Below are 24,311 nucleotides of genomic sequence, written 5' to 3'. Positions count from 1 at the left end.
GAGATTACTGTTCTGTTCCATCCCTGTCTGTCTCTTATCTCCTGAATGATCTGCTGAACTGTGGTCTATGAGTTCATCTTATCTGTTAAAAGAGGAACGTTATTCTCAGCCTCTGCTCTGGTGGCCATAAATAATACACCGTACATACATTACGTGTGATTGTTTGAACCTCAATACAATCCCTGACCCTTTTACCACTGAAGTACAGTGGTAGAATTAGTTTACCATCTATCTACTACCATGTCTAAAACCCTGGGAGACTACATGAATGGGCAGACTCAGTAAGCTACTCAACTGAATGGCCATCTTCAATCTTCGATAAGGGCTTTCACGTCTGACTGACTGCAATCCACATTGATCTGCATTCTGCATCGGTCGGGGGGTCGGGGAGGTCATTGCTTTTAACAGTGTGAAAGGCCCTGTAGTAGTAGTCATGGCGTTTATATCTGTTTCTGTCAAACCTATAGAAACGTATGCCAGGATTCTCTCTGCGGTGTAGTGATGTAGTACATACAAATCTCTTTGAAAATATAGTGAAAGGATGCAAGGAAAACAAATCAAGGACACCCATTGTCCATCCGTAAGCCTCTATTCCACAGCCAGAAGTATACTTGTTTGGCACCTCCAGGGATACATTTGGTGAATGAAACCTTCCCACGGTTTCTAATGGGATTTTATGTTCATTTTCTTTGTAGAGTACAACATTTTGCGCAAAGTTCATCCATGCTGGACAGCGTCTGTCTAAGAGGCTTGATACGTTTATTAGGGCTGCAGGTTCTTTGTGCTTTCAGGAGTTGCTTCCATTTCCACTCGATGTGCCTTGTATCGGTTAATGGGGTCTTACCGCCCTCTAGTGGTTTTCCATGGAAATAAGGATAACAGACTTTCACTTGATTATTGTTTTGACAGTACTTCTAATTATGTGCAATTACAGTTACAGGTATAGATAGGTACAGTTGAAGTCAGAAGTTTACATACACTTAGGTTGGAGTTATTAAAACTCATTTTTCAACCACTCCACAAATGTCTTATTAATAAACTATAGTTTTGGCAAGTCGGTTAGGACATCTACTTCGTGCATGTCACAATTATTTTTTCCAACAATTGTTTCCAGACAGATTATTTCCCTTATAATTCACTGTATCACAATTCCAGTGGGTCAGAAGTTTACATACACTAAGTTGACTGTGCCTTTAAACAGTTTGGAAAATTCCCCAAAATTGTGTCATGGCTTTAGAAGCTTCTGATAGGCTAACTGACATAATTTGAGTCAATTGGAGGTGTACCTGTGGATGTATTTCAAGGCCTACCTTCAAACTCAGTGCCTCTTTTCTTGACAGCATGGGAAAATCTAAATAAATCAGCCAAGACCTCAGAAAAACAATTGTTGACCTCCACAAGTCTGGTTCATCCTTGGGAGCAATTTTCAAACGCCTGAAGGTACAACGTTAATCTGAACAAACAGTGCAAATAAATCCCAGAACAACAGCAACGGACCTTGTGAAGATGCTGGAGGAAACAGGAACAGAGTCCTATATGCTGCATACTGGACCCTATTCCAACTAAACTACTGAAAGAGCTGCTTCCTGTGCTTGGCCCTCCTATGTTGAACATAATAAACGTCTCTCTATCCACCGGATGTGTACCAAACTCACTAAAAGTGGCAGTAATAAAGCCTCTCTTGAAAAAGCCAAACCTTGACGCAGAAAATATAAAAAACTATCGGCCTATATCGAATCTTCCATTCCACTCAAAAATCTTAGAAAAAGCTGTTGCGCAGCAACTCACTGCCTTCCTGAAGACAAACAATGTATACGAAAGGCTTCAGTCTGGACCCCATCATAGCACTGAGACTGCACTTGTGGAGGGGTTAAATTACCTTTTAATGGCGTCAGACCGAGGCTCTGCATCTGTCCTCGTGCTCCTAGACCTTAGTGCTGCTTTTGATACCATCGATCACCACATTCTTTTGGAGAGATTGGAAACCCAAATTGGTCTACACGGAGAAGATCTGGCCTGGTTTAGATCTTATCTGTCTGAAATATATCAGTTTGTCTCTGTGAATGGTTTGTCCTCTGACAAATCAACTGTAAATCTCGGTGTTCCTCAAGGTTCCGTTTTAGGACCACTATATATTTTACCTCTTGGGGATGTCATTCGAAAACGTAATGTTAACTTTCACTGCTATGCGGATGACAAACAGCTGTACATTTCAATGAAACATGGTGAAGCCCCAAAATTCCCTCGCTAGAAGCCTGTGTTTCAGACAAAAGGTGTCTGCAAACTTTCTACTTTTAAACTCGGACAAAACAGAGATGCTTGTTCTAGGTCCCAAGAAACAAAGAGATCTTCTGTTGAATCTGACAATTAATCTTGATGGTTGTATAGTTGTCTCAAATAAAACTGTGAAGGACCTCGGCTAGATCTACTGCCTCTTTTATTTTACGACTCTCTCTACTCTCTACTCTCTCTATTATATAATGACAGACCAGCTAGAACTACTGTCTCTTTTATTTTACGACATACCAGCTAGATCTACTGTCTCAATTACTTTATGATAGACCATCTACATCTACTGTCTCTATTATATTACGGCAGACCAGCTAGATCTACAGTCTCTACTTATTTATGACATACCAGCTATATCTATTCTCTATCATATTATGACAGACCTACTACATCTACTGTCTTTATTATATTATGACAGACCAGCTAGATTATGACAGACCAGGTCACTTGAGTGGGTTGAGTCACTGACGTGATCTTCCAGTCTGGGTTGGCGCCCCCCCATGGGTTGTGCCGTGGTGGAGATCTTTGTGGGGTTTACTTCGCCTTGTCTCAGGATGGTAAGTTGGTGGTTGAAGATATCCCTCTAGTTGTGTGGGGGCTGTGCTTTGGCAAAGTGGGTGGGGTTATGTCCTGCCTGTTTGGCCTTGTCCGGGGGTGTCATCGGATGGGGCCACAGTGTCTCCTGACCCCTCCTGTCTCAGCCTCCAGTATTTATGCTGCAGTAGTTTATGTGTCGGGGGGCTAGGGTCAGTCTGTTATATCTGGAGTGCTTCTCCTGTCTTATCCAGTGTCCTATGTGAATTTAAGTATTCTCTCTCTAATTCTTTCTTTCTTTCTCTCAAAGGACCTGAGCCCTAGAACCATGCTTCAGGACTACCTGTCATGATAACTCCTTGCTGTCCCCAGTCCACCTGGCCGTGCTGCTGCTCCAATTTCAACTGTTCTGCCTGCGGCTATGGAACTCTGACCTGTTCACCGGATGTGCTACCTGTCCCAGACCTGCTGTTTTCAACTCTCTAGAGCCAGCAGGAGTGGTAGAGATACTCTCAATGATCTGCTATGAAAAGCTAACTGACATTTACTCCTAAGGTGCTGACTTGTTGCACCCTCAACAACTACTGTGATTATTATTATTTGACCATGCTGGTAATTTATGAAAATTTGAACATCTTGGCCATGTTCTGTTATAATCTCCACCCGGCACAGCCAGAAGAGGACTGGCCACCCCTCAGAGCCTAGTTCCTCTCTAGGTTTCGTCCTAGGTTTTGGCCTTTCTAGGGAGTTTTTCCTAGCTACCGTGCTTCTACACCTGCATTGCTTGCTGTTTGGGGTTTTAGGCTGGGTTTCTGTACAGCACTTTGAGATATCAGCTGATGTAAGAAGGGCTATATAAATACATTTGATATCGACATGGTCACAAATGGGCCTTCCAAATGGACAATGATCCCAAGCATACTTCCAATGTTGTGGCAAAATGGTTTAAGGACAACAAAGTCAAGGTATTGGAGTGGACATCACAAAGCCCTGACCTCATTCCCATAGAAAATTTGTGGGCAGAACTGAAAAAGCATGTGCGAGCAAGGATGCCTACAAACCTGACTCAGTTACACCAGCTCTGTCAGGAGGAATGGGCCAAAATTCACTCAACTTATTGTGGGAAGCTTGTGGAAGGTTCCCCGAAACATTTAACCCAAGTTAAACAATTTAAAGGCAATGCTATCAAATACTAATTGAGTGTATGTAAACGTCTGACCCACTGGGAATGTGATGAAAATAATTAAAGCCGATATCATAATCTTTATTTGTGCTTCATATAAAGAAGTTAAACAATAAAAGAAGAACAGCATGTTACAAAACAAACAGTAATATACAAATCGTATACTAACCGTCAAAACAATTACCATTAGCTCAGTTCAAATAAACAAATTGTTCATTTTGATACAGTAGAATAAAGACAACTTTCATAGCAACCTATTTGAAGAGGCTCCTTGCCATTAGCAGAGTAGCAACGGTGGCCAACCGTCCTGCTGAAGAGTTACTGGGGTGTAGAAGGCTTTTACTCCAGCCGTGTTCTAACACACGGCTTTTACTCCAGCCGTGTTCTAACACACGGCTTTTACTCCAGCCGTGTTCTAACACATGGCATTCTAGGTTTGAGAACATCTCCAGTGTTCTTTTAAAAAAAAAAAAAACATTTATAGAGCTGATCACATCTTGGTGAGACGAAGTGTATTGAGCTTTACGGCGAGAATCGTGGCACCTGCAGCATAGCTGATCTCTCTCAAAATCCCATTCCAGCAGTCCTCCTCAAATCTGCGGGGAAAGGAGAAAGTGCATTGTTCATTGTCTGTGGATTTTCTACACGGATCCAGCAGGACCATTTTTAGACGGATCACTTTTAATTGAGTACATTCTCAGTGGCTGTGACTAGTTGTACTGACGCACGTTCAGCCAATGTTGCCCTTGATGGGAATTGTTTATATATTACAACAGTCTATAACTGCCCTCCAGGTGTTGTTCATCTGTGGTTATCTACAGCAGGGGGGTTTTCAAACAAGCCATTCTATGTACTTGAACTATTGCATAGCTAGCACACCTGATTCAACCTGTCAACTAATCATCAAGTGAATCAGGTAAGTGAATCAGGTAAGTGAATCAGGTAAGTGAATCAGGTAAGTGAATCAGGTGTGGTCGTTCAGGGCTTATCTCTCGTAAACATAATTGGTACTTTAGCCTCTGACTGAGCATCTGACCAGATTATGCAATATTTTAGTTATGGGTTAACCGAGAATAGTTCAGGGATACAACAATGTTAACTGTCTGGGAGTCCCAGAGGAGAGGTTTAAAAAACAACTGATATTCAGTATGTAGTGCCTATGAATGATCTATGAAGTGTTTATAAGACTTAATAAATGCTCTATAAAGTCTTTCATAAGTTGCTATAGCACTAACATTCAGATGTCGTTCATCTCAGTGGGTTGTGGACACCATCAGTATGCAGTGCTTTATGAATGCTCTATAAAGCACTATGTAGTGTGTATGAATGCTTTATAAGATATTATAGAAATTACCTCCAGATGTCGTTCATCTCAGTGGGCTGTGGCTCGTCGCTGGTCTCACTGGGCATCATGGCGAAACCGCCCACAGCGTACAGACATTCTCCCATGCTGATCATGTTCATGGAGCTACGCTCCTGGGGAAACTCTACAAACTCTGACCACCTGGAACACAGCACACACACACACACACACATTAAAACACGCATTATAATAAGATAACAGCACACACACACACACATTAAAACACACATTATAATAAGATAACAGCATACACATTAAAACACACATTATAATAAGATAACAGCATACACATTAAAACACACATTATAATAACATGTACTAAATGTGACCCAGGCAGTTCTGCGAACCACGCTCCTGTAATAAATAACCATGACTGAAACCAAAATACTTCCCACTGGGCAAATTCATTGAAATGACGTGGAAACAACGTTAATTGAACCAGTGGGTGTCCAATGGTTTGTGTTAGCTCCCTGAGGTAATGTCCAGGCTTTAGTTCAGTAGGCTAACATAGTCTTGTAATAACCCGGGTTCAAACCATAGTCTATTACATCACCTAATGAATTAATGACATGAAAAAAACAACAAAAAAAAACAATCAAGTACAGTCTTAGGGCTCTATTCAATCAAGTACAGTCTTAGGGCTCTATTCAATCAAGTACAGTCTTAGGGCTCTATTCAATCAAGTACAGTCTTAGGGCTCTATTCAATCAAGTACAGTCTTAGGGCTCTATTCAATCAAGTACAGTCTTAGGGCTCTATTCAATCAAGTACAGTCTTAGGGCTCTATTCAATCAAGTACAGTCTTAGGGCTCTATTCAATCAAGTACAGTCTTAGGGCTCTATTCAATCAAGTACAGTCTTAGGGCTCTATTCAATCAAGTACAGTCTTAGGGCTCTATTCAATCAAGCGTTGCAGATTCCACATTAGAAACGTAAAAGGGTCATTTCCAATTGAGCCGACATATGCAGCGTTTACCGGGAATGCAGTCTTCTCTAAAGAGAATTTGTCGTTCAAATTTCAAATCACGCCTTTAAACGCTGAACTTCCGCGATGTGGATTAAAAAGAGCCCTTACTTGTTTGTAGCGATGTCATAGACCTCTACAGTGCTGGTGAGTCCTGTGTCTGTAACGCCCGTGGCCACGTAGATCTGGTTATTGTGGACCGTCACAGCGAACAGAGAACGAGCCAGCTTCATAGGGGCTAGCTCCTTCCACTCAAACTTAGTGGGATTGTAGACAGACACCTTCCGTATGCACTTCCTAGGGGACAAAACACAGTACATAAACTTAATGGGGTTGTGGACACACATTCTAAGTATGCACTTCCTATAGAGAGCAATACGATACAGTACAGTAACATTATACCAGAACTCATATTTTGTGGAGTTTTAGACAGGAAGTAGGGGTGCTGAGCACCACTTGAAAAAAATCAGAAGTAGAAAAAAATTTAATAAAAAAATATAAAATAATATAGATTTTTTTTTATTAGCCACCAACTGCTTTTAATTTGATATCGGCATTTGAATTTGTCCTTGTTGTTATCTGATAACCAAGGGGTTAATTTAAGTGGGAAGTGGGGAGCGCTCCTTTATCTGATTACCAAGGGGTTCATTTAAGTGGGGAGCCCTCCTTTATCTGATAACCAAGGGGTTAATTTAAGTGGGGAGCCCTCCTTTATCTGATAACCAAGGGGTTAATTTAAGTGGGAAGTGGGGAGCCCTCCTTTTGTGTGAAGAGAAGGAAAGGAAGACGAGTGAAGAAAAGAGGAAGAGAAAGATTGGAGGAAAATAAAAAGTTGAGAGTAAGAAGAGTGACACAAGGAGAGTGTAAAAGAGCAGACAGAGGAGATACAATGACTCTTTCCAAGAAACGGAAATGCACTTTATGAAAAACATGATGAGAGAATTTCCATTTATACGCTCAGGTCAAGACGATAGAATGGTTCACTGCACCCTTTGTAATTCCTCTCTTTCAATTGGCATCCGGAGAAGAACGGCAATGGTAGAACATCAACAGACGAAAAAGCTTAAAGCCTCTCTGATTGGCCGTGTTGGTTTGCCCTCTGTCACCACATTCTTCAAGAAGGTAGAGCCTTCCCAAGAACAATATGATTTAGCTGTGCAGGAGGGTGTCTTTGCATACCACACTATGCGACACAATCATAGTTACAGATCTATGGACTGCACAGCACAACTGACACGAAAGCTTTATGAGCCGAAGTTTACATGTGCTAGGACAAAATGTGACGCCATAGTGAGTAACGTGTTAGCATCACGTGCTAGGACAAAATGTGACGCCATAGAGAGTCACGTGTTAGCATCACGTGCTAGGACAAAATGTGAAGCCATAGTGAGTAACGTGTTAGCATCACGTGCTAGGACAAAATGTGACGCCACAGTGAGTAACGTGTTAGCATCACGTGCTAGGACAAAATGTGAAGCTATAGTGAGTAACGTGTTAGCATCACGTGCTAGGACAAAATGTGAAGCCATAGTGAGTAACGTGTTAGCATCACGTGCTAGGACAAAATGTGACGCCATAGTGAGTAACGTGTTAGCATCACGTGCTAGGACAAAATGTGAAGCCATAGTGAGTAACGTGTTAGCATCACGTGCTAGGACAAAATGTGACGCCATAGTGAGTAACGTGTTAGCATCACGTGCTAGGACAAAATGTGAAGCCATAGTGAGTAATGTGCTAGCACCATGGGCAACTACTTTGGTAACACAGGACCTAGATCAGGTTGAATTTGTGTCCGTGTCCATTGATGTGTCCAGTCATGGACATGTAAAGCTGCTGCCAGTAGTAGTCAGAGAATGTCAGATATATGATGGCAGCACATCTGTGGAAACAAAACTGCTTGATTTTGTTGAATTGAAAGGAGAAACAGCAGAAGAGATTGCAGCTGAGGTGCTGGTGGTCATCCCAGAATGTAACCTGGAAAACATTCTCTGCCGACAACACAAATACCAACTTTGGAGGACTGAATAGGCTGGGGAGGGTCAATGTCCATACCAACGTTGAAAATGCTCTGCAGCAGGAGGTGATTGGCTGAGGTTGTCCTGCCCACATCATTCATAACACGGCCAGAACAGCTTTGGATATGATTTCCCTTGATGTTGAGTACCTGCTCACAAAGATATTTGGATATTTTCACCGTCAGAGTAGAAAGACTGAAGGGCTTTGTGAGTTTGTTGGCCAGGAGTACCATAACATTTTAGGACACAGAAATGTTCGCTGGCTGTCCCTGCTCCCTGCTCTAGAAAGAGTGCTGAAAAGGTGCCATTTGAAATCCTTTTTTCTTTCTGAAGACAAATGTCCTGTTGTTCTGCGAGCAATGTTCGGAAATCCACTGACTGAACTTTGGCTGGCCTTTGTCCATGGAAACCTGACCGTATTCAGTGACACGATCAAGAGGCTTGGAGGTCAGGACCGCTGTGCTGTGGAGTCAGCTGCAATTCTGAGAAACATTGAGGCAAAATTGACTGCACGATGTGATGACAACTTCATTCCCGTTTTGGTCAGAGGACTTCTGAGAGAGCTGGAGGACAATGGAGTCATGTCTAAAGAGAGCTTTCTCAAAACATCCCAATCATTCTTCACTACGGCTGTGAACTACTTGCAAGCATGGGGAAAGCACACAGATCATCTAAAAGATTCACATTGTCTCCTTTTAAAAAGGCAACCTCTGCGTGAAGAGATCCAGAAAGCAGCAGGCACACTGCAGGAAAAATGCCCCAATGTGACCATCAATGAGGATGCATTGTGTGACGAGGTTACTGGCCTGCAAGAGTTCCTAAAGGGGGGATTGTATTTCACATATACTATTGTATTTTTTTTCTTTCAATTTTGCTCATGTTCTCTTCTGCTCCTATTCTACCCAGACTACCAGGACCACTGAATGGCTGTTCAGATCAGTTCTACCCAGACTACCAAGACCACTGAATGGCTGTTCAGATCAGTTCTACCCAGACTACCAGGACCACTGAATGGCTGTTCAGATCAGTTCTACCCAGACTACCAGGACCACTGAATGGCTGTTCAGATCAGTTCTACCCAGACTACCAGGACCACTGAATGGCTGTTCAGATCAGTTCTACCCAGACTACCAGGACCACTGAATGGCTGTTCAGATCAGTTCTACCCAGACTAGCAGGACCACTGAATGGCTGTTCAGATCAGTTCTACCCAGACTACCAGGACCACTGATTGGCTGTTCAGATCAGTTCTACCCAGACTACCAGGACCACTGATTGGCTGTTCAGATCAGTTCTACCCAGACTACCAGGACCACTGAATGGCTGTTCAGATCAGACAGTTATGTCTTGTCTATAGTGTTCTGTAGTATATTTGTTTTCTCTATCACAGTGGGCCTGTTAGACTAAATACATGAAACTGGAATTGTCCCCCATTTATATTTCACAGATAATAACATTGGATATTTTAATGATATATTGATATTATATATAATAGATAATAACATTGGATATTTTAATGTGATTTTGACCACCGAACTGTAAATGCCCCCGGTTTTAATTTCAGAAATCTGGTCACCTCACTTTAAACCTAAAATAAACCTAATGTTGCGGTGATAATGAAGATCTTTGGGTATTTTTTTGTTTGTTTTGTTTGTTGCTATTCTCCAAATAGCATTTGAGAGTTTAATTGTGTAGAAGTACACCCCACATTGCCATATCACACCCCCCAAAACTACTTCCTGCGGCTATGATTGTAGACACACAAGCAGCTTCTACATGGCCTGTTAGGTAACACCTCATAATCCAGGTACCACTTATGAATCAGAACCCTCGGGGCCTCCGACATTCGGATTATGATTATTATTCGGTTATGAAGGTTCTCATGCCGCCCTCTACCGGCGGTGTAACAGTGGTGCCCTAAAGTACCGGTAAACCCAGTCGTTCTGTCTTTATCACGACTGAATAGTCTAAATTACACTATAGTGTCTGGCATTGCAAAAGTAGTAAAAATGTTTTGGTACGAATCAACTTTGCCAGCATTATCATGTCGTCAAATTTACTTTAGATAAATGGCAATGTTGTCAAAAAATAGCTAACTAGCTAATGTTATACTGCATCCAAAGTCAATCTGGCGACTTCAACATGATGACAAAAGTGTTTTCCTACTATTTAGTGTCCTCCCTTTGAGTGACATTGTAATTACAAGCCACTGTAATGCACTTGACATTAAATCTCCCTCGGCGCTCATTGAGTAGAATGCTGAGTTGGCCATGAGTACAAAACAAACGTTCAACACAATATTGTGACGAAACATGCAAACCATGAATAGGGGACAGCATACAATCTTCAAAAGTGTGACTTACTTGCTCTCTGCCTTTCCTCCTATGACGTAGACAAGGCCATTGTGCGAGACAGTTCCATGACCATAGACTGTGTATGGAAGAGGGTCTGACTCGCCCCATTTAAATGACCTGTAGAACATAACATAGAACCAACAATTAAACATTGTTTCATTAATTGTCTCTTGTCTGTTTTAATTTTAATTGTACCTTTATTTAAACTAGGAAAGTCAGTTAAGAACAAATTCTTATTTTCAATGACGGCCTAGGAACAGTGGGGTTAACTGCCTTGTTCAGGGGCAGAACGACAGATTTTTACCTTGTCAGCTCGGGGGGTTTGAACTTGCAACCTTCCGGTTATTAGTCCAACGCTCTTACCATTGACAGAAAGCTAAAGAGAGAGAGAGAGGCAGAGACAGAAAAAAGGGGTGGAGTCCCTGTACTGTACTCACTGCCTGTCATAGATCATAACAGAGTCTAGAACGTGTTCTCCCTCTTTCATTTCCTTGCCGCCCACAACAAAGATGGAGTTTTCTGCTTCAGTCAGCCCAAACAGGCAGCGGGGTCCTGGCAGTGAGGGCATCCCCAGCCACTCTCCGCTCACAGGGTCAAACTGGAGGAGAGAGAGACAGATAACCGAATGGTTAATTGGTACTATCAATGTGGGTCGAACTGGAGGAGGGAGGAAGATACCAGAATGGTTTATCAACGGCATAATAGTTCATATCATTCTGCTTGTAGTAAGTCAAAGTTTCTCTCTGGCACAGGGAGTTTGGTGACAGTGAATGTTATGAACATCTGTTATAACATCCAAAATGTCAGCAAAGCACATAAAGAAGATGGCCAGCAAACAGTCTGTCTGAATGTTAATCACCACCAGGCCATGCAGAGAGACATACCTGACTAATGTTTATTAATAGCAGAGAGACATACCTGACTAATGTTTATTAATAGCAGAGAGACATACCTGGCTAATGTTTATTAATAGCAGAGAGACATACCTGACTAATGTTTAATAATAGCAGAGAGACATACCTGACTAATGTTTAATAATAGCAGAGAGACATACCTGACTAATGTTTATTAATAGCAGAGAGACATACCTGACTAATATTTAATAATAGCAGAGAGACATACCTGACTAATATTTAATAATAGCAGAGAGACATACCTGTAAGAAGTAGGAACTGAGTGGTTCTTCCTTGTTGTCCTCGTTGAGGAGGAATCCTCCAGCCACAAACACCTGGTTCTCCTTGGTTACCAGACTGCAGTGGTTCTTAGGGATCTCTGTCGACTCAGACGCCACGAAACACTCGTTCCCCACCGGGTCATACGCTACGCTCCCCGTGTCGCTGATCATAAGGATCAGGTCCGTCTCAAACATCCCAAACCGAGGGTTATTGTTCAGAATCCCCGGAAGCAAACCTTGCTCATCATCAGAGTCTTCTTCATCTTCCTTGTCACCTGCCATCTTGGACTTCCTGTTCCTTGATCTCTGGACCTCTGGGAGTCTTCCTTTGTGGGCGTCTTTGATCAGCTGCAGCTCTTTCTTGACCTCCGTGTTGGCCTGAATCCACTTGTGATTTTCAACCTTCTCCGTAAAGTAATCCACCGGGATCAGACGGAAGCGGACGCAATGCAGGAGATCTGGCAGCTCCTTCACCCTCTCCGTTCTGTCGTAGCCCACCCAGTCCATCAGAGACTCAAACACCACCTAAATGTCCAGGTTAAGAGGACCAGAACGGGAAAAGATTAATGCGTACGTCCCAAATCAATCCATCCATCCATCCATCAACCACCCACCTCCTCTCGGTCCACGTTGAGTGCGTCGGAGGTGATGATGGCTGCCAGCTCGCTGGGGCCCAGCTGGTGGATAAATTAATATACTTTATTGTCAATTGTCACGGAGACAGAAACATTTACATTTTTCCTTTAAACTTTTTGCTGCAGTGGGCTAAATTAAGGTCACACAGAGTGTTTCTTGGTGGTCTTAAACAAATCTACTTTGAAACAAAGGTATACACCTCACACACATGGTTATGGGTTTTGAAAAAAGACACCTGGACCATGTCAAATTTAGAGTTGAAAATGTATGGAATTTTGAGTTTGCATCCCAATATTACACTTTATATACATCACAGAAGACTAAAATATAATAACCATTTGACATAGAAACACCAGATGTTTGGCTGATTAAAAAAAAGTCAATTAATTATGAACAATATGAATAACATTCCACCCCCCCCCCCCCCCACACACACACACACACACACACTAGGTTACCTGGTGAAAATCCTGGTCCCTGATAATGAGCTGGTAACGCTCACAGATGAACTCTCTAGCTGTGAAAGCCAGGCGGGGACAGTCCAACAGAAGCCCCAGCCTGAAGATAGCCAAGCAGTTCCCCAGCACCAGCTTCTCCTACAGGGAAATTTACTAATATCACCTACATTTCCTTATCTTGTTAAAACTCATCCCCAGCTGGCTCTCTCTTAGACAAGGTCTATTCAAGGTCTATTCTATACCAGCTTCTCCCGATGATGATGATGACAGAGAGACAGAGACAGATGCTAGCTGTAGGTATGAGACGCAGACAGAGAAGACAGAAAGAGAGAGAGAGAACAAGAGAGAGACAGAGCAAGAGAGAGAGAGAGAGACAGAGAGAGAAAGAGACAGACAGAGAGCGAGCGAGAGACAGAGAGAAAGAGACAGACAGAGAGAGAGAGACAGATAGACAGAGACAGATGCTACCTGTAGGTTTGAGACACAGACAGAGAAGACGGAAAGAGAGAGAGAGAACGAGAGAGACAGAGCAAGAGAGAGAGAGATAGAGAGTGACAGAGAGAGACAGAGAGAGACAGAGAGAGAAAGAGACAGACAGAGAGAGACAGATAGACAGAGACAGATGCTACCTGTAGGTAGGAGACACAGACAGAGAAGATGGACGGGATCTGGTACATGTTGGCCACCATGAAGATATCCTGGACGTTCTGCTCTGTCAGGTTGATGTCCGAGGTGTAGATGTAACGCAGTATCATTGCCATGACGCCAGGCTCCACGTCTTTCAGAACGATTTCCTTCTTCCCTCCTTCCTCCAGGTTGGACAGGAACATAGCCTTTGAAGAAGAAGAACAATCAACCCATCAATCAATCATGATTGATGATAATATGATTGATGTTAATATATCATATGTGCTCTTTAGTGGAAGCTTTTCCCCAAGGCATGTGTGACCTAGCGCAGTGTTTTTTCAAACTCCGGCCTGTGGACCTGTACATGCCTGCGTGATGTTGTTGACCAGTCCCACAGATGTTAAGTTGACACTGACTTAGTCATTTCTACAATGCCAATTGTAATGTAAGTAACCCTCCAAGGAGTTCAGAATCACTGGCCTAGCGGGAATCCACTACCCACAACCCAAGAATTGCTAGCATCATGCTTGTACTTTGCAGAGTCACACAGCACCAACAAATGACCTTGAAGAAGGGGCTGGAGGCAGCGAGGACCAAGCGGTGGCATGGGAACTCCCTGTCCTGGATCTTCAAGACACAGTCTACAAACTTCTGGTTTTCCAGCAGGTCACAGAGGCCGTCCTGAAGCAGGGTTTGCTGGTACATCCTTGGCTGTTCCACCGGGTCTATCGATAAGGCAGCCATCTTGTTTTTTTTCTGTTAGGTTCTCCTCAGGTCCTCTCTTACATCCTATCAACTTGTAGATGTTTTTTTTGTGGGAAAGATTTCTAAAACGAAGAGGGTATGATCCCTGCTCGCTCCCCACAACAGGATAGCACGGTACTGCCTGTTTTCACAGTACAGTCCAGAGAGTGAGAGAGAGAGAGAGCGAGAGATGAGGTTGGGTAATGGGGCAGCTAGCTAGTCCACATCGGTAGCAGTTCCTGCAGCTGTCTGTGGCTGTCAGTCTCTCCAACTCAGAGTGTATTTATAGATAATATAGCATATGTAGTCAACACACACATAACTTTACATACTGGAAAGACCCTGTAGTCATTAAGTAGATGCGTCACACTCCTTTTCTCCAACACAGACCTTTCATAGTTCACAATGTTTCAATCCCAAAAGAATCTTTGTCAGGTGTGTTTTGGAGAACATTAGTGTGCTCTACTTCACTATTTATAGTTGGGGACTCACAAAGCTGAGGAATCCATTTTGGTGAGTGTGTAAAATGACCTCCCTACAGTCTCTTTGGTTCTCTCTCTCTCTCTCTCTCTCTCTCTCTCTCTCTCCCTCTCTCTCTTCTCTCTGGACAGCCCCCCTACCCCATCCCCCACCAACAGCTGACCTGCAGCCCAAAGGGGAGTGTCATGTTCTCCCCCTTCATGCGCCACTCAGCCAGGCGTGGAAAATCTACTTGTCACATGCACAAAAATGCTTACTTACAAGCCCTCAACAACAGTGCAGTTTTAAGAAAATAGTATAAAAATATAAACATTATTTATGAAATAAACTCAACAAAACAAAAAGTAACACAACACATAAAATGTTGTGTTACTATTAATATTAATAACGTTCCACCCAATAACAATAACAATAACGAGGTTATATACAGGGGGCACCAATACCGAGTCAACGTGCGGGGGTACAGGTTAGTCGAGGTAATTTGTACATGTCGGTAGGGGGTAAAGTGACTATGCATGGATAATAAACAGTGAGTAGCAGCAGTGTAAAAAAAAAAATGGAGGGTCAATGCAAATAGTCTGGGTAGTCATTTGATTAATCGTTCAGCAGTCTGATGGCTTGGGGGTAGAAGCTGTTCAGGAGCCTTTTGGTCCTAGACTTGGTGCTTCGGTACCACTTGCTGTACGGTAGCAGAGAGAACAGTCTGTGACGGGAGGCTGGAGTCTTTGCCTATTTTTAGGGCCTTCCTCTGACACTGCCTATTATAGAGGTCCTGGATGTCAGCTAGCTTGGCCACAGTGATGTACTGGGCCGTATGCACTACCCTCTGTAGCGCCTTGCGGTCAGACGCAGAGCAGTTGCCATACCAGGCGGTGATGCAACCGGTCAGGATGCTCTCGATGGTGCAGCTGTACAACTTTTTGAGGATCTGGGGACCCATGCTAAATCCTTTCAGTCTCCTCAGAGGGAATAGGTGTTGTCGTGTCCTCTTCACAACTGTCTTGGTGTGTTTGGACCATGATAGTTTGTTGATGATGTGGACACCTAGGAACTTGAAGCTCTTGACCCGCTCCACTACAGCCCCGTTGATGTAAATCGGGTCGTGCTTGGGCCCTCCTTTTCCTGTAGTTCACAAGCAGCTCCTTTGTCTTGGTGACGTTGAAGTCTCCATACTTTAGATAACTTTGCTCTCTTACACGCTATCACCTTGTGCTGCACTGATGTGATTGAGACTGGATAGGAATGGAATGAAAATGAATGGAAGCATGGAGTCTGTGTGATCCATGTTGCTCTGACCTGTCCCGTCCTGTCAGATCAGTGTGAATGAGATAGGACACGGACAAGTAGATTCTAGAAGAGCTTTGAGACACTCTTGCATATCCTAGTGTTGAGTGATGAATGGCTGAGACATTTGTCCTGAATGTGAAGTGAGCAACTTTGATTTATATATGTACACTAGGCTACATCCTCCTCATCAGTGACGCATGGGATTTTAGACAGTGAGACACGGCCCCCTTGTGGTGACAGTGGGAATGTTCCGGAAGTATGTTTTCATGTGGGGGACATAGAGTACCTTCATAGAGCACCTAGAGTCCATTAGAGAGTTCATCAAAACTACATTTGAGGACAGAAAGTTATATTCCTAACAGTTTATTATGTTGTCTCCAAATCCTATCAAATCCCAACTGGAACAGAAATATTATCACTGAACTGTGGTGGAAAGCAATGATGACGGCACGTGTTTCCTTCCCAGGTAACCATAGTTAACAGAGGAAGAACAATGATTCCAAGCACCACCCTCCTTTTGAAGCTTCCAGTCTGTTATTCAAACTCAATCAGCATGACAGAGTGATCTCTAGCCTTGTCTTCGTCAACACTCACACCTGTGTTAACGAGAGAGTCACTGACATGATGTCAGCTGGTCCTTTTGTAGCAGGGCTGAAATGCAGTGGAAATGTTTTTTGGGATTCAGTTCATTTGCATGGCAAAGAGGGACTTTGCAATTAATTGCAATTTATCTGATATCTGGAGTATATGCAAATTGCCATCATACAAACTGAGGCAGCAGACTTTGTGAAAATTAATATTTGTGTCATTCTCAAAACTTTTTGGCCACGACCGTAGTGACGCTTATAGCACTGAGAGATGCAGTGCCTTAGACCGCTGCGCCACTCGCGAGCAACCGAATCTCTCTTAGACGGAAGACATTTCACTGAACAGGTTTCAGTGACAGGACAGAGAGTCCCAGACTAAACCCATATCCCTTGGTGCTTGAGCCTTTCATAGTCGTGTCGACTGATGTCAGAATAGGTCCTCAGCCCAGACCCTCTCAGAGTGGCGTGTTGCCAGCCAGACCTGGAATCAAACAGTATTTGAAATATTTCCAAGACTTCAACCCTATTTCATTGAGCTTGTCTGTTGCAATGCAACCAATTGAATATTCCCATTGTGTAAAACCCACCCATCTGGTAAACCCAGACAAGCTTAAGGAAACGCAACACAAAGCATTTAAATGATTTCGAATGCTATTTAAACCCAGGTCTTTATCCAGCAGCAGGCTGTGTCATCTGAGAGGGGAGGAGGGAGATGAAGAAATGTCACACTTCATCTCTACTGTAAAATAATGGCGTGAGTGGAGTTGTGCAGTCATGGATACTGTATGGAGTTGAGTAGTCATGGATACTGTATGGATTTGTGCAGTCATGGATACTGTATGGAGTTGATCAGTCATGGATACTGTATGGAGTTGAGCAGTCATGGATACTGTATGGATTTGTGCAGTCATGGATACTGTATGGAGTTGATCAGTCATGGATACTGTATGGAGTTGAGCAGTCATGGATACTGTATGGAGTTGTGCAGTCATGTATACTGTATGGAGTTGAGCAGTCATGGATACTGTATGGAGTTGAGCAGTCATGGATACTGTATGGAGTTGTGCAGTCATGGATACTGTATGGAGTTGAGCAGTCATGGATACTGTATGAAGTTGAGAAGTCATGGATACTGTATGGAGTTGAGAAGTCATGGATACTGTATGGAGTTGAGAAGTCATGGATACTGTATGGAGTTGAGCAGTCATGGATACTGTATGAAGTTTAGAAGTCATGGATACTGTATGGAGTTGAGAAGTCATGGATACTGTATGGAGTTGAGCAGTCATGGATACTGTATGGAGTTGAGCAGTCATGAGTACTGTATGGAGTTGAGTAGTCATGGATACTGTATGGATTTGTGCAGTCATGGATACTGTATGGAGTTGATCAGTCATGGATACTGTATGGATTTGTGCAGTCATGGATACTGTATGGAGTTGAGCAGTCATGGATACTGTATGGAGTTGTGCAGTCATGGATACTGTATGGAGTTGAGCAGTCATGGATACTGTATGGAGTTGAGAAGTCATGGATACTGTATGGAGTTGAGAAGTCATGGATACTGTATGGAGATTAGAAGTCATGGATACTGTATGGATTTGAGCAGTCATGGATACTGTATGGAGTTGTGCAGTCATGGATACTGTATGAAGTTTAGAAGTCATGGATACTGTATGGATTTGTGCAGTCATGGATACTGTATGGAGTTGAGAAGTCATGGATACTGTATGGAGTTGAGCAGTCATGGATACTGTATGGATTTGTGCAGTCTTGGATACTGTATGGAGTTGATCAGTCATGGATACTGTATGGAGTTGAGCAGTCATGGATACTGTATGGATTTGTGCAGTCATGGATACTGTATGGAGTTGAGCAGTCATGGATACTGTATGGATTTGTGCAGTCATGGATACTGTATGGAGTTGATCAGTCATGGATACTGTATGGAGTTGAGCAGTCATGGATACTGTATGGATTTGTGCAGTCATGGATACTGTATGGAGTTGATCAGTCATGGATACTGTATGGAGTTGAGCAGTCATGGATACTGTATGGAGTTGTGCAGTCATGGATACTGTATGGAGTTGAGCAGTCATGGATACTGTATGGAGTTGAGCAGTCATGGATACTGTATGGAGTTGTGCAGTCATGGATACTGTATGGAGTTGAGCAGTCATGGATACTGTATGAAGTTGAGAAGTCATGGATACTGTATGGAGTTGAGAAGTCATGGATACTGTATGGAGTTGAGAAGTCATGGATACTGTATGGAGTTGAGCAGTCATGGATACTGTATGAAGTTTAGAAGTCATGGATACTGTATGGAGTTGAGAAGTCATGGATACTGTATGGAGTTGAGCAGTCATGGATACTGTATGGAGTTGAGCAGTCATGAATACTGTATGGAGTTGAGTAGTCATGGATACTGTATGGATTTGTGCAGTCATGGATACTGTATGGAGTTGATCAGTCATGGATACTGTATGGATTTGTGCAGTCATGGATACTGTATGGAGTTGAGCAGTCATGGATACTGTATGGAGTTGTGCAGTCATGGATACTGTATGGAGTTGAGCAGTCATGGATACTGTATGGAGTTGAGAAGTCATGGATACTGTATGGAGTTGAGAAGTCATGGATACTGTATGGAGATTAGAAGTCATGGATACTGTATGGATTTGAGCAGTCATGGATACTGTATGGAGTTGTGCAGTCATGGATACTGTATGAAGTTTAGAAGTCATGGATACTGTATGGATTTGTGCAGTCATGGATACTGTATGGAGTTGAGAAGTCATGGATACTGTATGGAGTTGAGCAGTCATGGATACTGTATGGATTTGTGCAGTCTTGGATACTGTATGGAGTTGATCAGTCATGGATACTGTATGGAGTTGAGCAGTCATGGATACTGTATGGATTTGTGCAGTCATGGATACTGTATGGAGTTGAGCAGTCATGGATACTGTATGGATTTGTGCAGTCATGGATACTGTATGGAGTTGATCAGTCATGGATACTGTATGGAGTTGATCAGTCATGGATACTGTATGGAGTTGATCAGTCATGGATACTGTATGGAGTTGATCAGTCATGGATACTGTATGGAGTTGATCAGTCATGGATACTGTATGGAGTTGAGCAGTCATGGATACTGTATGGAGTTGATCAGTCATGGATACTGTATGGATTTGTGCAGTCATGGATACTGTATGGAGTTGAGAAGTCATGGATACTGTATGGAGTTGAGAAGTCATGGATACTGTATGGAGTTGAGCAGTCATGGATACTGTATGGAGTTGAGCAGTCATGGATACTGTATGGAGTTGAGCAGTCATGGATACTGTATGGAGTTGAGCAGTCATGGATACTGTATGGAGTTGAGAAGTCATGGATACTGTATGGAGTTGAGAAGTCATGGATACTGTATGGAGTTGGGCAGTCATGGATACTGTATGGAGTTGAGAAGTCATGGATACTGTATGGAGTTGAGAAGTCATGGATACTGTATGGAGTTGAGCAGTCATGGATACTGTATGGAGTTGAGCAGTCATGGATACTGTATGGAGTTGAGCAGTCATGGATACTGTATGGAGTTGAGCAGTCATGGATACTGTATGGAGTTGAGAAGTCATGGATACTGTATGGAGTTGAGAAGTCATGGATACTGTATGGAGTTGAGCAGTCATGGATACTGTATGGAGTTGAGAAGTCATGGATACTGTATGGAGTTGAGCAGTCATGGATACTGTATGGAGTTGAGAAGTCATGGATACTGTATGGAGTTGAGCAGTCATGGATACTGTATGGAGTTGAGAAGTCATGGATACTGTGTGGAGTTGAGCAGTCATGGATACTGTATGGAGTTGAGCAGTCATGGATACTGTCTATAGTAGAATGGAGGGATGGACTTCAGTGCAATGTTTGGGTTGGGGTTCATTCCATATGAAAACAATGTACACAAAGATTTATTTCTAAGAATGTAATCCATTCTATAAATTATTAATTATTAATTATTATTATTATTATTATGAAAAATGTTAATGTCATTTAGGTCTCAAGTAGAAATAAACGTTCTGCAAAAAAAGCCTATGTAATATTAACACAAACAAGACAAGAGTTATGAGGTTTCAGTTTTGTATTACTGCAATAGTTTTGGTACATTAAAAACAGACATAAATGACACTTGAACAAAACGTAGAGACATTTGGCTCAGAGGTGTTTGACAACAACGTGCGATGCCAAGGATGTGGGTTCAATTCCCACTGGGGACCGGTACAAAAAAAATGGATACAATCACTACTGTAAGTCGCTCTGAATAAGAACATGTGATGTCAATATATTAGCTGTGTCTCCATAAAATATTTCCCTTGTCTCTCTTCAATTTCCTGATATCTATCTTTTGTTTCATATGAATTTACAAAAATGTACCTTCGGTGTATGTACCAAAAAGGACGAGGGTACGTGTCAAATGACGATTATCTACAGCAAGTGCACTTCAGGACTTTTCACAGTTAAAAATAATAAAATAATGCTTTGTTTTTTCAAAACCAACAGAGTGGTAGAGTAGTAGTTGTCATGGTGACAACTTGGTAGTAGTAGTAGTAGTAGTAGTAGTAGAAGAGTTGCCACGACGATGATAACCTGTGACTTGTGACAGTCTGGTACGATTTAGTACAGTATGGAAGCTCAAGGGTGTAAAAATATGAAAGGGGCTGGGGGGGGGGGGGGGGGTTGTTGATTGTTGATGTGAAAACCAGGTCCTCAAAAAACAAAATTAAGTTTTCTCCTTGTTTATGCGTTTACTCAGCTTTCATTTTTCCGACCTCCTCAGGCATGTCTTGGGGCACGGCCGCTGGCTCGGGGTCATCCAAAAAGGCTTGTTTTCTCTCCCTCTCCTTCACCAGCTGAACACCACAGTAGGTCACAAACAGTACAGACAGGGTGGACAGAGGGAAACCTGGAAGACAGAGACAAGAAGTGAGAAATAGACTAGAGAAAGATGTGAAATATAAGATGGAGAAAATATACTTTTGAACGACTGCCGTTTTCAATGTAAACTAGATGGGTCAAGAACAGTTTCCAAGGAAGGAGGACATCTTTATCAGACTGGTCAAGAACAGTTTCCAAGGAAGGAGGACATCTTTATCAGACATGTTCAAGAACAGTTTCCAAGGAAGGAGGACATCTTTATCAGACTGGTCAAGAACAGTTTCCAAGGAAGGAGGACATCTTTATCAGACTGGTCAAGAACAGTTTCCAAGGAAGGAGGACATCCTTTATCAGACTGGTCAAGAACAGTTTCCAAGGAAGGAGGACATCTTTATCAGACTGATCAAGAACAGTTTCCAAGGAAGGAGGACATCTTTATCAGACTGGTCAAGAACAGTTTCCAAGGAAGGAGGACATTCTTTATCAGACTGGTCAAGAACAGTTTCCAAGGAAGGAGGACATCTTTATCAGACTGATCAAGAACAGTTTCCAAGGAAGGAGGACATCTTTATCAGACTGGTCAAGAACAGTTTCCAAGGAAGGAGGACATTCTTTATCAGACTGGTCAAGAACAGTTTCCAAGGAAGGAGGACATCTTTATCAGACTGGTCAAGAACACCTCAGACCAACAAGCCGTTATTCTCTGTGGCATTTTTTCTATGTAGCTACATACAATATTTACTTTTGGCCTGTAATGTAATTATGGAATATATTTTTTCCCCATGACTTTTGAGCATTGTTCTTTGTGTTGTCCACTACAGTAAAGGTCCTTCTTACCTTGGACGATCAGTCTTTTTCCCACCAGCTTGGCAAACTCCAGACTGTTGAGAGCCAGGACGTTGTAGAGGACGATAGTCCAGAAGTTGAGGGCCCCGAAGACGGCTCTGATTCTACGAGACATGGCCTCACCAATGGCATACTGTGGACAGAGGGGACATAGGGACTCAATCAGTCTCCAGGCCTTATTTTCTACAGCCACTCCTGCAGACATGAATCTGAAAGGATTGGATTTCAAAGCAATATTGAAATATTGGGAGCCATTATGGTAACATTGGCAGCACACCTGATTCAGCTAATCATGATTCCAATGAGCAGCTGATTCATATCAGTACACAGCTGGGGTACAGTAGCCCCCCCCCCCCCCCCCAAAGGGTACAGTAGCCCCCCAGAGGGTACAGCAGCCCCCCCACCCCAAAGGGTACAGCAGCCCCCCCCCCCCCCCCCCCAGAGGGTACAGTAGCCTCTCCTGCAGACGGTACAGTAGCCCCCCAGAGGGTACAGCAGCCCCATCCCCCCCCCCCCAGAGGGTACAGTAGCCTTTCCTGCAGATGGTACAGTAGCCCCCCCCCCCCCCCAGAGGGTACAGTAGCCTCTCCTGCAGACGGTACAGTAGCCCCCACCCCAGAGGGTACAGTAGCCTCTCCTGCAGACGGTACAGTAGCCCCCCCCCCCAGAGGGTACAGTAGCCTCTCCTGCAGACGGTACAGTAGCCCCCCCCCCAGAGGGTACAGTAGCCCCCCCCCCCCCAGAGGGTACAGTAGCCTCTCCTGCAGACGGTACAGCAGCCCCCCCCAGAGTGTACAGTAGCCCCCCCCCCCAGAGGGTACAGTAGCCCCTCCCAGAGGGTACAGTAGCCTCTCCTGCAGAGGGTACAGCAGCCCCCCCCCAGGATGAGGGTTGGTCTACCATAGAACAGCTCTTTCCCACATAGCATCCATTCATTTTCAATAACAATTTGCCTTGTATTTTTTTTAACCCTTACTTCACCAGGTAAGTTAACTGAGATTCTCATTTACAGCAATGACCTGGGGAATAGAGGTGGGATAATAGAGGGGGAATGAATGAGCCAATTGGAAACTGGGGATGATTAGGTGGCCGTGATGGTATGAGGGCCAGATTGGGAATTTAGCCTGGACCCCGGGTTAACCCCCCCCCCTCTTACGATAAGTGCCATGGAATCTTTAGTGACCTCAGAGAGTCAGGACACCCATTTAACATCCCATACAAAATACAGCACCCTACACAGGGCAATGTCCCCAGTTACTGCCCTGAGTCATTTGGATATGTTTTGTTGTTGACCAGATGAAAGAGTGCCTCCTACTGGCCCTCCAACAGCACTTCCAGCAGCATCTGGTCTTCCACCCAAGGATCAAACAGGATCAACACTGCTTTGCTTCAGAGGCAAGCCAGCAGTGGGAGGCAAGGATGGTTTGCTGCTGGTGTTATTAACTTACCTCGATGTTGGAGAAGGGAGGTAAGGAGAAGATCTTGTCCACCCAGAGCTCCAGGTTGAGACCAAAACAGTTGAAGAACGACCAGATGTAGACCAGCTCACATGGACCCAGCCACAAAGTGGTCACAACGAACGTACAGATGGTCGCCACAAGCTCCTTGAAGATATTTTTGTGGCTTCCTCCAATGTAATCGTAAACATACCTGTCAGAGGAGATCGAGATGGAGACACCGTTTGTTAGTACTGAAGGGTTCATGGTTTTGTCTCTGGTCATCAAAGGATGTTCCCCAATGATGGAAGTGGGGCCAGAGTGAAATCGTTTAGGGACCACTGATATTGGGGAGTAAAATCAGCTTTAAAATGAATTCTGGGCATTAAGAGGGTTTTG

At 43.4% G+C, this 24,311-nt stretch overlaps 2 protein-coding genes across 5 annotated transcripts in view; both read right to left on the bottom strand.

Moving 5' to 3' along the window:
• Window positions 1–4,066: 4,066 nt before the first annotated feature.
• klhl40a (kelch-like family member 40a) lies at window positions 4,067–16,240 on the bottom strand. The gene is made up of 10 exons (XM_021614116.3): window positions 14,162–16,240; window positions 13,600–13,803; window positions 12,971–13,108; window positions 12,491–12,553; window positions 11,859–12,401; window positions 11,140–11,300; window positions 10,712–10,819; window positions 6,445–6,630; window positions 5,361–5,510; window positions 4,067–4,602 (listed from the first exon to the last, which is right to left on the bottom strand). Exons 1-10 carry the CDS (start codon window positions 14,339–14,341, stop codon window positions 4,497–4,499), a joined length of 1,839 nt encoding a protein of 612 aa, XP_021469791.1. The 5' UTR covers window positions 14,342–16,240; the 3' UTR covers window positions 4,067–4,496.
• Window positions 16,241–20,821: 4,581 nt separating this feature from the next.
• hhatla (hedgehog acyltransferase like, a) overlaps window positions 20,822–24,311 on the bottom strand; it is a 42,858-nt gene continuing 39,368 nt past the window's right edge. For all 4 annotated transcript variants that reach the window (XM_090182911.1, XM_090182910.1, XM_036986614.2 and 1 more), the window contains exons 10-12: window positions 23,925–24,126; window positions 22,468–22,609; window positions 20,822–21,658 (exon numbers count right to left, since the gene is read on the bottom strand). In XM_090182911.1, the coding sequence (XP_090039037.1) occupies window positions 21,501–21,658; window positions 22,468–22,609; window positions 23,925–24,126 (502 nt within the window). In that variant the 3' untranslated portion in view covers window positions 20,822–21,500. The remainder of the gene's footprint in view (window positions 21,659–22,467; window positions 22,610–23,924; window positions 24,127–24,311) is intronic.

The sequence above is a fragment of the Oncorhynchus mykiss genome, chromosome 8 (genome assembly GCF_057628025.1).
Source record: "Oncorhynchus mykiss isolate SJ-2025 chromosome 8, ASM5762802v1, whole genome shotgun sequence".
NCBI classification, from domain to species: domain Eukaryota; kingdom Metazoa; phylum Chordata; class Actinopteri; order Salmoniformes; family Salmonidae; genus Oncorhynchus; species Oncorhynchus mykiss.
This window is presented reverse-complemented; position numbering and strand designations above follow the sequence as displayed.

Excerpts from the sequence above, each read along its gene's own strand:
- klhl40a (XM_021614116.3), bottom strand. The coding sequence starts at position 14,341 with ATGGCTGCCTTATCGATAGACCCGGTGGAACAGCCAAGGATGTACCAG. Across the intron at positions 13,109-13,599 it reads TCTGTGTCTCCTACCTACAG|GAGAAGCTGGTGCTGGGGAA; the intron begins GTAGCATCTGTC and ends ATTTCCCTGTAG. Across the intron at positions 10,820-11,139 it reads GTTATGATCTATGACAGGCA|GTCATTTAAATGGGGCGAGT; the intron begins GTGAGTACAGTA and ends TATGTTCTACAG.